This window comes from Populus alba, chromosome 3 (assembly GCF_005239225.2).
Source record: "Populus alba chromosome 3, ASM523922v2, whole genome shotgun sequence".
Lineage (NCBI taxonomy): Eukaryota > Viridiplantae > Streptophyta > Magnoliopsida > Malpighiales > Salicaceae > Populus > Populus alba.
Window position 1 is genome coordinate 14394840 of NC_133286.1, and position 15310 is coordinate 14410149.

Genomic DNA, 15310 nt, shown 5'->3' on the forward strand with positions numbered 1-15310 from the left:
CAAAGGAGTGGCTTTTTATAGGGCTCAAGGAGGTCCTGTCGGTTAATTTGATGTTGAGACAAAATAATAAATTGAATTTCTGCCAAAAAAACAAATTGAAGAAGTCCATGCACCCATGTGTGACTAGGGAATTTAGCTGGCAGCAGACAGGTGGAATTTTAGGCAAACTTTTGGATGCTTGTGTTTTGGCTAGGGATTGCAAATTGCCATGTTCCTAGCTAGGCCCTAGCAACATTACCATGGATCATCCATAGTTAGCCAAGATCTCACTATTCCTGTGCATCCAGTGCTGAATAAAGATGTTGTGGTTTTTTTAATAATTCATGCATGAAATAACGTTAAGCGTCTCCCTGCATCTCATGATCCTTTGGTTGTGTATGAGATCACATGTCCCATGTCATCTGTGGTGCAGGGTTGGATTTAGCTAAAAGAACAAAGCATTTACTCCATCATTCTCTTACATCCCTTCTATATTACAGGCAAGATCCTACTGCTGAGGACAAATTGGTTTTCATGATTACAAGTTGTTCCCAGCTCTCATCCTTCAAGACGCTTCTTCTTTACAATTGACTTGTACTTAATCCTTCACTGTTTCGTTTTTTCCCTCCCTAACAGTCCGAATGGATTCATTATGAAAACGAGGGTGCAAAATATAGAGCTTGCCAACAGAAAGCATCAGTCGAACAAAATAAAATAAGCATACAAGGTAAATAAATTGACACTGACAAGGTTAAGCACAACTCGACTAGTACGATGGAGGTACTATCCATGGATGAATCTCAGAAGATCCATTCCAATCAAATCATACATAAATTTTCAGAGATAAACCTAGTGCCACCAAAAAAAAAAAAAAGATTTTGTGTTTTTTGTTAAACGCATCAGACATTTCTCAGCGACAGCGGAAAGAAGACCGATAAGGTGGGATCCGAAGGCTCCGTCTAATGGCGAGCCATAGTTTCAATCACAGCAAAGTTTTTCTATGATCTCTTAAACCGATTTCAGTGTGAAACAAAAAGTTTGCCTTTTCTTTTTACTGTTAATTAGTGTACTATTTATGAAAACAAAACTTGGAATTTGTCCCTTTACATAAATTATGGGAATGAACACACTTCCAACTTGGCTTATTTGATTCTCGTGGAAGTTAGATGGGATCGTGTCACGGGCAACCCTAAAACCCACCCCATGGGCTCCACTACGGATTTTGATGAAATTATGCATGCTATCAGCCGAAAAAATGTTAACTTAAACCATTGTCGTGATCTGTTAATTTTCCCTTCATTCACACCGTGTGGAGCCAGTTTTAGCTCCACTAGCTTTGTGTCTGATGGAATTGCTCGACCAAGACAGCAACCCATCTTGCAGACCGTATATGATTTGATTTTAATTATTGCTTTAATCACTAATCACACAGATCAGTACATGATTCCAATTGGTTATGTCTTGATCTACAGAAGATCATGAACGCTTACGTGATAATGATGCGTATTTAGAAACTCGAAGCTGATAAGAATATATTACAAGTATATGTTTAGTGCATTTCTCTGTTCGGAGGTAGCCCTTTGTCAGTATTATGTGTGATCACTAGCCAACAGAAAATTAAGGCCAGCCTGATCCATTGGAAAATTCTCTAACTTCTTCAACTGATTCCTGACAAGGTTGTGCAGAAGATTAAATGCAGAACAAAACAATATTTGTTACTTTGATTGAATCTACAACATTGTTAATGGCATTAATTAAGGGAATGTTACGATTGGCACATGTACCTCTTTTATTATTATTATTATTATTATTATTTAATTTTTCCATTGAATTTTTAAATATTCTATTTTTCATTCTAGATAAAAATAATTTTTAAAAAATTAAAATGATATTAATACCACTATATATATATCTCCCCCCTCACCTTTTTTAAAATACAGAAACAAAGACGCCCATTGTATATCTCCCCCCTCACCCTTTTTTTTTTTTTTTTTTAATTTCCGTCGAACACTCATTTCCCTCATCTCACTATCCAAAAATTAGGCTTTCCCTTATTGTCATTGTCAGCCATACTTACCACCACCACTGTCACTTCACATGAGCCCTCCCTCTTATTTCCAAAAATCAGACATTTTTCTTGAAAATCCCCGACAACATGCAGGAACCCATCAACGAATCACATAAAATTAAAACCAAGTAAAACCAAGTAAAACAACATTAGAATAAATCATCATATTAAACAACTATACAAAACAGTGTAGATTCCATGCAAATGACAAATAGTAGAGAGATGCATTTAAGATGGGCAGGGCAGACTTAACACTTGTAAATACACATTTTTTTGTTGATTTTTTTTAGCGTCAATTCTTAAGGATATAAAATGTTATTGCAATCAAAGTATATAATTGAAAATATAATATTTAAAAATATAGCTGTAAAGTTAAAAAAAAAGGGATCAAATCTTTGGGTGTTAAGTGTAATTTTCCCTTTTAATAATTAGAAGAAGGTGAAGAATTTTTCCAACGATTTCGTTATTCACTTTTTGGTTAAAAGATTACTATCTTAGAAAGTCTTTTGGACGTCTTTTTTTCTGGAGGTGGCTATCAGCACAACGCTATCTATATCTACGTTAGTTTAGCTGCACCTTGTCTTAGTTGAATATCCCCTTCCTTAAGGAATCCTTTTTGAAACGTTCACTTGGCTATTTTTTACTTAATCGAATGATCATAACCCATTATTATATATATATATATACATAGTACCGAATACGATGGGCTCATGGTTCTTGACCCAACAATTACCTTTTCATATACCAATTAGCCTTAGCATATACCCAAGCTCAGTGGAGATGAATATGATAACTTGCTAATCCATGTTCATTTAGATTTAACAAGTGGTTGAAACCTATGATGTTGGGCATGACAATTCATTAGATTTATGTTTATTTGGGTTTAACACATGACCGATCCTAAGTAATTGGGTCTAGAAGCTTGCCAGACCCACACTTACTTGAGCTCTACACATGGCCGAGCTCAAGTATATTGGGTCTAGTAGTTAGCTTGACTCACATTTACTTAGGCTCTGTACATGTGCCGACTCAAGTTTATTGGGTCTGGTAAGTCACTAGATTCAACGTTTATTTAGGCTTAGCAATGGTTGAACACTAAGTATATTAGGTCTAGCAACTTGCTACACCTATTTGTCAATAAATAATCACCTTGGACCCTTTTAGACAAGGTTTTAGGTTTTTTTAACAAAAGCACCCAAAAATCTGATTCATCACTAGCCTAATTATTTATTTTGATTTTTAAATTTTTTTTTAAGATATTATATTGAATGAAGGGATTTGAAAGGAAAAATGCCATAAAAATAGAAAAAAAAAGTGAAAGATAACTAGAAGAAAAGAAAAGAAAGAAAAAAAAAAGGAGTTTTCCATTTAAGTCTGCTATCTAACATCAAGATAATATTGATTTAACTTTTTTTTGAAATATACAAGGATAAAATTGGAAAAAATTTAACCCTTTTTTTTAACCATAGAATTTTAAATAGTTTTTTTAGATGATTAAAAAGCTTAAACCTTAAAATTGAAAAGATAAGAGCGAAGTTTTAGAGTACTGTTTGAGAGTGTAATATAAGTTGTTTTTAAAATGTTTTTCACTTGGAAATGCATTAAAATAATTTTTTTTTATTTTTTAAAATTTATTTTTGATATAACACATCAAAATGATTTAAAATTAATAAAAAATTAATTAAAAATAAAAAAATTAAATTTTAACAAAAGACAGATTCAACTTGAAAACCAAACAGACACATAATAAAGCAACTAGCATAAAAATGGAATGTTGGCCCAATGATTGGCGCTTGTTGGTTTGAACTAACGTGATGTTAAAAGTCACTTCATCGATTGGACTAGACGTGGCCCGAAGTGCCTTGATCCATAACTGGTGTTATGTATGAATTTCCAGCCCTAAGGAATTGGCAGTAACGGTCCATAAATTTAATAAAAGCCTACTTCTCTGGGCTCAGAGAGTGCATTTCTTGATTTTTCATGTACATTTTCAAAAAACAACATGTCAAATTCAAGGCTAATTAAATTAAAAAAAAGAAAAGAAAAGAAAGAAGAAAGAACACAAGGAGGGAGAGGAACAAGGTTCTTTTGACCTCGCAACCTGCTTGCACCAAAAACAATGTATCATGTATCCAACTCTTTTGGAGAAGTTACATCAATAAAACCATATACAATAATAAAAAAAACACTACCCCCAGCTTCCTTCCAACTTAAAATTTTCAAAAGCAATGAAAAAGTCACTTTAAAGATACTTGGGATTTTAATATAATGAATCATATCACCTTTTTAATTTAATATAATGAATCATATCACCTTTTTAAAGTTGTTTCTCCATATCAAGGTAGAGAATCTGAGCTTTCCCAAGTTTTGAAATTGTGAAGTGAAGGCTCGAGCATGATCATCAATGTTAACATGTGATTTCATGTGGGAAGTGAATTAAAAATATATATTTTAGAGATTTAATTTATCAATGTATTTTCTGTTAGGGTTTCAATCACCTCCAGCCCACCGCATTTCAAAAAAAAAAAAAAAATCAGCTTTCGATGGTGGGAGATTATTGACTTATCATTTTCAATATCATGCTTTCCGCTGTCCACATGCCCATATAAATCCTGATCTTGTAGCTGGCGGCCATGAGGAGACCGAGCGTCCCCCACTCTTATGACTCTCCTCTACAATTAAATGCTTGATTTGTGGCTATCACAGATTTAGCTAGCCACTCTGTTTTATTTAGAAAGCTTATTTTGGGTGCAATGTTTTGTGACCAAAGAAGCATGCCAAACATTGACTAAAACACAACCCGACACCTTTTTATCATTATAGATAGAATTAATGTGCATCGATCAACCTGTCTTCCAATAATTGAGGTACTGAAGCTGATTCCCCACCCCACTTAAAGCCTCCTCCGGAGATAGGGTGTTCTATACAAAGTCGCATCCAAGGTATAAACAACAGGGTGCGTTGCATTATTTTTAATTAGCTAGGAACTAGTTCAACGTACCGCAAGTCGTGCTTTTCACTGTGGTTTGGACATAAAAAGTTTTTACCACTGAGCTTGTAACCAAATGATTAGAAGAAATATGTCAACCTGTTTCAGTGATGAATAGGAAAACCAATTAACTCTCATAATAACAACCAATATTATTTCTTTCCATGTAGTTAAACTTTTAATGCTCATGTGACCACGTACATGACACCGCCAATCCTTTCCTGTGATAACACTGCCTAGAATCGTCATTTGTGCTGTTGATTATTTTCTCTATATATAAGAAATACTGGACGTTGATCTGTGCTATATATGCCATTAGGCTGAAATGTTTCTTTTTTCTCTGAAAAATGATGTTCATGCGATATAAAAATGTTTATTTATTAAAAAAAATATGACTTAGATCATTGAAACAATTAGATCAAATAAATTAATTTTATTTTAATTAAATAATTAAAACAAGAACAACAATAACAACAACTAATAAACCAAATAAAAATAATGATCATGCACTTGAGATCTTGGGCCAGCGGTTGAAGGGACTTGTTCCTTTCCTCTGCATCATGGGTTCAAACCTCACCGTGCACGCCTGTCACCCCCGCGATGCCTTACATGCTCACTGAGTTTGCATGATGTTCAGTGAGCCGTGGGATTAGTCGTGATGCGCGCAAGCTGGCCCGGAAACCCACGTATAATAAAAAAAAAAAAATAATGATCATAATAACATAGAAAATAATGATATACATTTTGTCTAAAGGTAGCATGCTGATATCTCATCACCAACTCCAAAGTTAATTTTTTATAGTGTTTATGAATTTATTTTATTAAGATTTTTTTAATGGTAGTAAAAGTTATTGTTGAAGCTCTCGTGTATCACTGACATCTTAATTTATTTTTTTGTGTCATACCATTTTTTTTCTGGCTATTGAATTATTTTAATCTTTTTCTTGGTTTTTGTATTTTTTAAGACGTGTATTGACTCTTGTATATTTAAGTGCTTGGGATTAGTTTTGCTAGTTGTATTTTAAAGTTAAAAAAAAAAAACTAAATAAATTAAGACTAGCCTATTGTTAGTGCAATTTCTGACACTAAGTTCTTGAAACGTTTTTCGATCAAAAGTTATGAACACTAACAACTAATACTATCTATATCTATGTACAAGCACTTGTAAGAAACAAAAACCCATCTAGCATATTAATTATTTCAAATTGTCATCATATTTTTCGTTGTAATTTGAAGTCTATTAATTATATATATACAAGAGGGCTTGCGCCGACCATGATATTCAAATTAAAACCAATGTATCACAAACAGACTTCTTTTTTTCCAAAATCAACATCGTGCATAAAAAATCGACAATAGATGAAACATAAGACAGCTCCCCACTTATCTTAAACACGTATGACCAGTTTCAGCATTTACTTTCATTCTTCTCACTCTTCAATTATGAGCAATTTTTTAGTGAAATATTGACGAACCAATGTTTTTGTATTATGTCTTCATTTTGTCTGTCCTTGACACCTATAATTTTCAGCCACTTGTCTACGCTGTTTTCCCTGTCTAGAGGATTGGCTCTTGGAGAACCTGAAAGAATAAACTGGGAAAATATACCTTTAATTAATTGACTCCCATCTTATCATAATCCAAAGTCATCATTTATAGAATGAAAATATGCTTTAGTTTTTCAAGAGGCCAGCCACTTTACCATTCATTTCGAAACTGTACGAGAGAGTAGCTTGAAATATTATTCTAATAGAAAAATATAAGAAAATGAAAGTTGAGGTGTTGTCTAGGGGTGTTGTTTTTGTGTTATAAATTAATATATTAAAATAATAATATATTTTTAACATCAATACATCAAAACAAATTAATTTAAAGTAAAAAAATTAAAATTAAAATTTTAAAAATATTTTTAAAACATAAAAATAAACAACCCAATCAAGTTTTTTCCAGCTAGATTTCTTATGCTATTTTATTTTAGGATTTCTGGGTCCACTCGTCAAAAAATAATAATAATAATAATAATAATAATAGAGTTTCTTCGTCAACCCTTAAGCCTCGACCAGGGAGCATTTATAGTCGTGTTGCGAGAAAACAAATAGAAAGTGAATGGCTTAAATTCAGCCCATAGACTCATGATGGTTTCACGTGTTTAATTGTGGAGCCGGCCATCTGTCACGGGCGAGCTCTGTTTGGCTGGTTAAATCTGTTTCCTTTTGTTAACGGATAACTTTTGCAGAATTATTGTCTTTCCAAAGCTACTGGTTAATTAAAAAAAGTCAATGATGCCAAAAAGAATCTTAATTATGAAATTGTTATAATTAAGTGCGTGTATATATATAAAGAGTAATTAAAATAATGGTTGAATTACATTACATGTACGTGTATGCATGTGTAATCCCATAGATCTGGGAACCTAATTAGGTTGCCACAGTACTGCTTCAACAGCTCCTACAGTAATTCTTCTGTTCTTTCTTCCCCAACCTTTCAGGAAAAAAAAAAAACCCGGAAGTTGAACTATAAGAGCTAGCGGACAGCTATGTCAATGGCGAAGAGGAAAAACAAACAAAAAAGGGAGAATAGATTCAAAAGAAGACTACACAAGATGATTTGGCCCACGAAATGAGTGGTGCTTGTAGCGTGGAGATTGAACCCATTAACATCACAAGTTTTAATTTGCTAAAAATCAAAGATCCCAAGGTGTTTTAACTAGTTGCATCCGTGGCATGAAAGGCAAAGCCAGAATGATCGCCAACCAAGAAATATCAATTTAGGTGTGAATAATTACTCCAATAAGTGGCCTCTTCTGACGCTGGTTTTTAGTGATTTATTCTATTGAAAATCGTTGTTTTATTACTTTTATTAATCATTATATAAAATTTATCTGGTTTTATACTTTTACTTGTAAATTTGATGCATGTTACTTTCTTTATGCAATTTCAAAATCTAGCTGAGAGGGATTTTATCCAAATCCAATCAGTTTAAAATAATTGGTGGGGAAAATTTCGTCCATAAAATACATATTTTAAACAAGATGGCATTCATTATCGTGTGATTTATGCTCATGCACGATAAATAGTGAATTTCCATTATGTTTCTCAATTGTTTTGGTGTCAATATGGTAATACTTAAGAACTAATATCACGTCTTTTTACATGTGATATTCTCAGAATTAGTTACAATTTATAGCCTTTTAAAAGTCACATTCATAGGTAAAAGCAACAATCTTTCCAAACGGACCCTAAGTAGGGTAATTGTGAATATTATTATTATTAGTTTGCAATAAAAAGTATCTACTAATAACTTCTTCCGCCCTTTCCAAGGAACATGGATGAACTAGCTAGATATCATCATTGGAGGAGTAAAGCAAAGAAAAGGAGAAAGAAAGTACACCTACCACGTAATGTTCAAAAGGTGATTTGAATGTCTAAACGTCTAACCTTCAATTTTTATTTTTTTCTTTCGAAAAAGCACCGCCGCTAGGGCGATTCAGGCCACGAAATATCAGTGGTGCTTATAGCTGGAAGATGCACGACCATTAATTGCCAAAAGCTTCTTGATAAACATCAGAAACCAACCAAAGGAATATTAATCAATACTCTAAAACGCGTGGAGAAAGCTTTCCCTATATGTGTTTTTTTTCTTTTTCTTTTTCTTTTTTTTTTAAATTTTATTTTTATTTTTTTAAAAAAATTAGTTTTGTCAATTTTTTTTAAATATTAAATTGACTGAAAATTTAGTTATGTAGTTTTTTTCTTTAAAACAATATGGATTACTTTAACATTTCTCTACATAATTTTTTTTATGATTTTTTTTAAATGATCTTTGTTGATTTTTTTTTTTATATTGAGCTAGTTGAGAATTTAGCTTCGTAGTTTTCTTAAAAAAAAAACATTGTGGATTGCTATAATGTTTTACTTACATGATTTTTGTGTTTGCTGCAATGTTTCCTCGCATGTTTTTTTTTTTTTAAATTATCTTTATCGAATTTATTTTTTTAATATTGAATTGGTTAAGAATTTAGTTTTAGCTTTTCCCACATGTTTATTTATTTATTTTCCTATTTTTTTTCTCCAAAAATTGTCTTCTTTTTTCAGAATTGTTTGTGTCAATTTTTTTTTACTATTGAGTTGGTTGAGAATTTAATTTTTTAGTTTTTTTTCTTTAAAGCATTGTGGATTGCTACAGTGTTTTCTCATATGTTTTTTTAAAATTATTTTTTTTTTTAGAATTATCTTTGTCAATTTTATTTTTTTCTGATTGAGAATTTAGTTTTGTAGTTCTTTAAAACACTGTGAATTGCTACAGTGTTTCTCCACATGATTTTTGCATCACGTGTTTTTTTTATCAATTTTTTTTTCAAAATTATCTTTATCGAATTTATTTTTTTCATACTAAGCTGGTTGAAAATTTAGCTTTGTAGTTTTGTTTTAAAAAAAAAAAACATCGTTGATTGCTACAATGCTTCTCCACGTGATTTCTTTTGTTATGATTTTTTTCAAAATTATCTTTATTGATTTTATTGTTTTTAATATTGAGCTGGTTGAAAATTACAATTATAGATTTCCTCTTAAAACACTATAGATTGCTACAGTTTTTCACTACATATTTTTTTTCCCTTTTTTTATGATATTTTTCAAAATTATCTTTGTTGATTTTATTTTGTAAATATTGAGCTGATTGAGAATTACAATTATATTTTTTTTTTCATAAAACACTATAAGATTTCTAAAGTGTTTTCCTTAATTATTTTAATTTTGAGATAATTAAGAATTTAATTTTAACTTTCCCCGCATGTTTTTTTTCTTATTTTTTATTTTTATTTTTGCTTCTCTTTTCCAAAACTGTTTTCTTCTCTTTTTTGTTGTTTTTTTTAGAATTATTTTTATCGATTTTATTTTTTTAATATCAAGCTGGTTGAGAATTTAGCCTTGTAGTTTTGTTTTTTTAAAAAAAACATTGTGGATTGCTACAATGTTTCCTCATATGATTTTTTTTCTAGAATCGTCTTTGTTGATTTTATTTTTTTTATATATTGAACTGATTGAAAATTTAGCTTTGTAGTTTTTTTTCTTTACAACACTATGGATTATTACAATATTTCCACACATGATGTTTTTTTTTATAATTTTTTTTAAATTATATTTATCGATTTTATTATTTTTAATATTAAACTGGTTGAGAATTACAATTTTATATTTTCTTATGAAACACTATAGATTGCTACAATGTTTTCTACTTGGCTTTTTTTTTTTTTTCTAATATTTTTCTAATATTACTTTTATTATTTTTATTTTTTTTAATATTAAATTGATTAAAAATTCATATTATAAAATGTGACTCTTCTAAATAACTTATCTACTCCACTTGAAGATGCTCTAACATCATACAAAATAAGTACCAAAGAGATTATTGCAAACTTTAGTAGAGGTAGCGTAGCCCTAGTCTGATTTGGTGAGATTACATACTGGGTTCATATCCGTGCGAAATAGCGAAGACGGCTATTTTGTTTTAAAATAAATAATATTGTCACAAAGACTACACCTGCACTTATTATAGTCCGGGTGAATTTTTTTTCTAACATAAAATAGAATTACTAGATTATGATACTGTTTTTAAAGGAACATGAAAAATTTAGGACATGACTTATTGCTTCAAATAGATTTAATAAATCAAATTAATTTAATAATATAATTATAAAAAAAATATTATGAAAGATATTTCTAAGTATTATTAAAAGGTTTTAATGATTTTATTTTTTGACAAAACAAAAATTAAATAAAAACAGGAAAGATAAAAAAAATAAATAAATCAAAAGCTCAATTATCAATAAAATCAAACGTTTAATGATGAGTTTAGAAAAAATCTATTTTAAAAAATTAAAAGAAACCTTACTTGAGATAATATATTAAATTTATAGTTTGGTTATAAGGTCAAGATAACTCTGTAAAAAAAAAATTAAAAATAATAGAGGTCAATTCTTAAATAAACAAAATAATAAAATATAAAACTAAAGAAATTTTTTATTAAAAAAAGGTTGAAAAAAAAAACTTGAATTAACCTGGATTAACTAGATTAGTACATGATCTATATGAGATTAAAATAAATTTATTGAAAAAAAATTATAAGATTATATAAAAAAAAAACATTATTTCAAATAAAAATAAAAACATTATTTCAATCAGTGTTTTGTGTCTTGCTGGATTCCTTAGCTCTTTTAATTTTCTAGATAATAGCTATGATGGGCTATGACACCTCAAAATCATAGGGTCCACTAGCATGTGGAGAGAAGGGATATGCATTTAGGGTGTTCATCTGAGCATAATTGACAATGATTACGTGGGGGTTGAGTTTTGTTTTTATATCCATATTTTATTTATTATTTATCAAATAAATTTTTTGAATATTTATAAATTATTTATCAAATTTTGAATAATAAATAGGTATTTATTATTTAGTATTATTTATTAATTAATAAAAGATAAAATAGTTAATATATATGAGAAGTATGTATATAGTTAATAAAATAGTTCATACACTATTTATTATCTATTCATTCCAATGGAGTGAAATCATAATCTATAAATATTCGAATTAAATTGCCGCCTCAAAATCTAATATATACAGTGACATAAACAAGAAAAAAGAAGAAGAAACTGGAGTCTACATTGAACTACTGAGTAAATTTTCATTAAACAAATTAAGCTGACACATTTCACTTTATCCAAAATACAAGTACCTTATCGTTTATTTTTAACACAATTAGATCCCCTTAAATCCCCTATAAAAAGGGGAAGTTCCAAAGCATTCAATGTGCCACATAGTTTCTTCTTTTCTAGTCTCTCATATTTCTAGTTCTTAGGCTTCGATCCAAAATTAAAACCAAAGCAATGTCTCTTCCGGAAACACAAGGCAAGACCCTCCCAGATGCCTGGGACTACAAGGGCCGCCCTGCGGAGCGGTCCAAAACTGGTGGCTGGACCAGTGCTGCCATGATTCTAGGTCCGGAATTAATTAGCACACCCCCTCACACAGCTTTACTTCATTTTCTATGATCTTTATATCTTACTTATCTTTATATGTTTCTCTATCTGATCTCTCACTCTCCTGTTCTGGGTTTTATCAGGCGGAGAGGCAATGGAGAGGCTAACAACACTTGGTATTGCTGTTAATCTTGTGACGTATCTGACTGGTACTATGCACCTGGGCAATGCTACCTCTGCCAACACCGTCACCAACTTCCTTGGAACATCTTTCATGCTTTGTCTGCTTGGTGGCTTTATTGCTGACACTTTTCTTGGAAGGTTTAACCAGTTTTTCGCACTCTCGGTCTTTATTTATTTTGTGCTACATTTGTTTCTAAATTCAGGATTAGTGCCTGCTTTCTGATCTCTTAACCCTTTCCTTTGTTTCATGACAGGTATCTCACCATCGCCATCTTCGCCACCGTGCAAGCAACGGTAAGACCATCGCACTTACCATTAATCGAACCAATTTTTTTAATGATCCATCAGTGGCCAGGGAACTTTGTGTTAATTGTAAGAAATTGAAGTTTGCTAGCCGATACACAGCTATATATACACATGTAGAGTACTTGCCCTACTCCCCAAGGCACTGGCTTCGCCTTTAATTTTTTTTCCTGCACCTGAAGTTTGTTGTTGCGCGTTAATTAGCTAGCTGATTTCTCTTCATATTTCCTTTTGAGTAAATTATTTCAATATTTTATTATAAATCTTTCTTCTTGGTCGTAAGAGGTTATGCACCTTGTTTTTATTTGGTTCCTAATATACTACTTCACTTGTTTCATTTTTCTTAATAATTTTTGTTGATCAGGGTGTCACAATCTTGACTATCTCCACCTTAGTCCCAAGCCTCAGGCCACCAAAATGTGTGGACAACACAGATTGCATCCCCGCTAACGGAGAACAACTCACGGTTCTTTATCTGGCCCTGTACCTCACTGCCCTGGGCACTGGAGGTCTAAAATCAAGCGTCTCAGGATTTGGCTCGGATCAATTCGATGAAACGGACCCAAAAGAACGAAAACAGATGCTCAATTTCTTTAACTGGTTCTTCTTCCTAATCAGCCTAGGTGCACTTTGTGCAGTCACAGTTCTGGTTTACATACAAGATAACTTGGGGAGAGAATGGGGATATGGCATATGTGCCTGTGCTATTGTGCTAGGCCTAATTGTGTTCCTTTCTGGCACAAGGCGGTACCGTTTCAGGAAATTGGTGGGCAGTCCATTGACACAGATAGCCACTGTTTTTGTGAGTGCTTGGAGAAAAAGGCACATGGAATTACCTTCAGATGCGTCTCTTCTTTACAACGTTGATGATGTTGAAGAGGGAAGCAAGGAGAAGAAGCAAAAGCTGCCGCACAGCAAGCAATTCCGGTTAGTGTTTTATTATTTATTTTCTCCTCAACTAGAAAACCTTTTTTTTTTAATTGGAATTTATTTCATTTTGTCTTGAAATATATGATGAGAGCAACCTTCTTCCTTCTCGGTCTGGCTTGTTAAATGGATCTTCACTCCGATATTATGAACCAGAAGCCATAGCTAAACCAGATATTTCATCATAAATTGATTTAAAAAAAGGTTCTCTATATTCTAAGATGCAACTTTTGCTACCAGCAAGTGCTTTTTTTTTTTTTCTACAAGAGTAAAATGTGAAGAGAAGGGGTAGCTTTCCTGTCATTGAAGATTAATAATTATATTTTTGCTTTTCGACCTAATTGAGGATCTCATCCATATCTTCAGATTTCTAAAACCTCAAAAAGACATTGCAGTCTAAAATATCTAGATATTAACATTCATATACAAATCAATCAGGATTGGTTTTGTATTTGAAAAGTATTATTAAAAATATTAAAATATAAATCATTATCGCATTACCAAAGACACCGGAGCCAGTCTGTCTCCCAATCGAATCTCCTGTGGTGATTTTTGTCTTCCAGTTCACATCCCCCCCATGCCATCTCGTGACAGATGTTTTAGCTTCAATTTTTTAAAACCTTCTCTGGATAGGGGAAACCTTTAGGCTTAACAAAGGGTACATGTCACACAAAATGAGTGGAAGAAAACAAATAGGAAATTATGTGCTGGTCGCTAACGAGGCCCACCAGCTATCTGTCGGTCCATGCCCATGGATGGGTTATCTTGCAATTTTAGAGTCACGACGTGATAATACACTGATCATGCCATAACTTTTATTTGTTCTTCATATACGGTGCAGTTTCTTGGACAAAGCAGCGATCAAGGGCCTAGAAGTGGGCAAGGTAAACAAGTGGAATTTAGCAACCTTAACAGATGTGGAAGAAGTGAAAATGGTAATTAGAATGATGCCCATTTGGGCAACTACTGTGATGTTTTGGACTGTCTATGCCCAGATGACCACATTCTCTGTGTCACAAGCCACCACCATGGACCGTCGCATCGGAAAATGTTTCCAAATACCTGCAGCATCACTGACGGTGTTCTTTGTTGGTAGCATTCTTTTGACTGTTCCTGTTTATGACCGAATTATCGTCCCCGTTGCAAGAAGAGTGCTTAAGCATCCACAAGGGCTAACCCCATTAAGACGCATAGGAGTCGGGTTGGTTTTATCCATTGTTGCCATGATAGCAGCAGCACTCACTGAGAAGAAGAGGCTGAGAGCCGCCAGATTACATGGTTTGGCTACTGATCCAACGGCCGAGATCCCATTGAGTGTGTTCTGGCTGGTCCCACAATTCTTTTTTGTGGGGTCTGGTGAAGCTTTCACATATATAGGGCAGCTTGATTTCTTCCTGAGAGAGTGTCCAAAGGGGATGAAGACGATGAGCACAGGGCTGTTTTTGAGCACCCTTTCTCTAGGGTTCTTTGTCAGCTCTTCATTGGTTACTATAGTGCACAAGGTGACTAGGAACAAGCCATGGTTAGCGGACAATCTAAACCAAGGGAGGCTCCATGATTTCTACTGGTTGTTGGCAATCTTGAGTGCTTTGAACTTTGTCATATATTTGATTTGTGCCAGATGGTATGTCTACAAGGACAAGAGGCTCGCCGACGAGGGAATTGAACTGGACGAAGTTGATGAGCCCACTTTCCACTGAAATGTGTTTTATATTATACTTTTTTACACCCTTTTCGCCCACTTTGTGTAGCGCATGGCAGTTTCACCTAGTTTTTAATTTTAAATTAGTGTTTTTAGTGTTTTAAAAAGATAACATATTATTAATTTAGGCTTCCCCAATTATCGTATCAAAACCACAAAGCAGATCATGAATTTCAGTC

The 15310-nt window shown here is 32.5% G+C and overlaps 1 protein-coding gene across 1 annotated transcript; it reads left to right on the plus strand.

Annotated features, from left to right (window-relative positions):
- Positions 1-11835: 11835 nt before the first annotated feature.
- On the plus strand, positions 11836-15269 carry LOC118028593 (protein NRT1/ PTR FAMILY 6.3). The gene is made up of 5 exons (XM_035032239.2): positions 11836-12035; positions 12160-12337; positions 12454-12493; positions 12867-13429; positions 14271-15269. Exons 1-5 carry the CDS (start codon positions 11924-11926, stop codon positions 15127-15129), a joined length of 1752 nt encoding a protein of 583 aa, XP_034888130.1. The 5' UTR covers positions 11836-11923; the 3' UTR covers positions 15130-15269.
- The last annotated feature ends 41 nt before the right edge of the window (positions 15270-15310 follow it).

Excerpts from the sequence above, each read along its gene's own strand:
- LOC118028593 (XM_035032239.2), top strand. The coding sequence starts at position 11,924 with ATGTCTCTTCCGGAAACACAAGGCAAGACCCTCCCAGATGCCTGGGAC. Across the intron at positions 12,036-12,159 it reads CAGTGCTGCCATGATTCTAG|GCGGAGAGGCAATGGAGAGG; the intron begins GTCCGGAATTAA and ends GGGTTTTATCAG. Across the intron at positions 12,338-12,453 it reads GCTGACACTTTTCTTGGAAG|GTATCTCACCATCGCCATCT; the intron begins GTTTAACCAGTT and ends GTTTCATGACAG.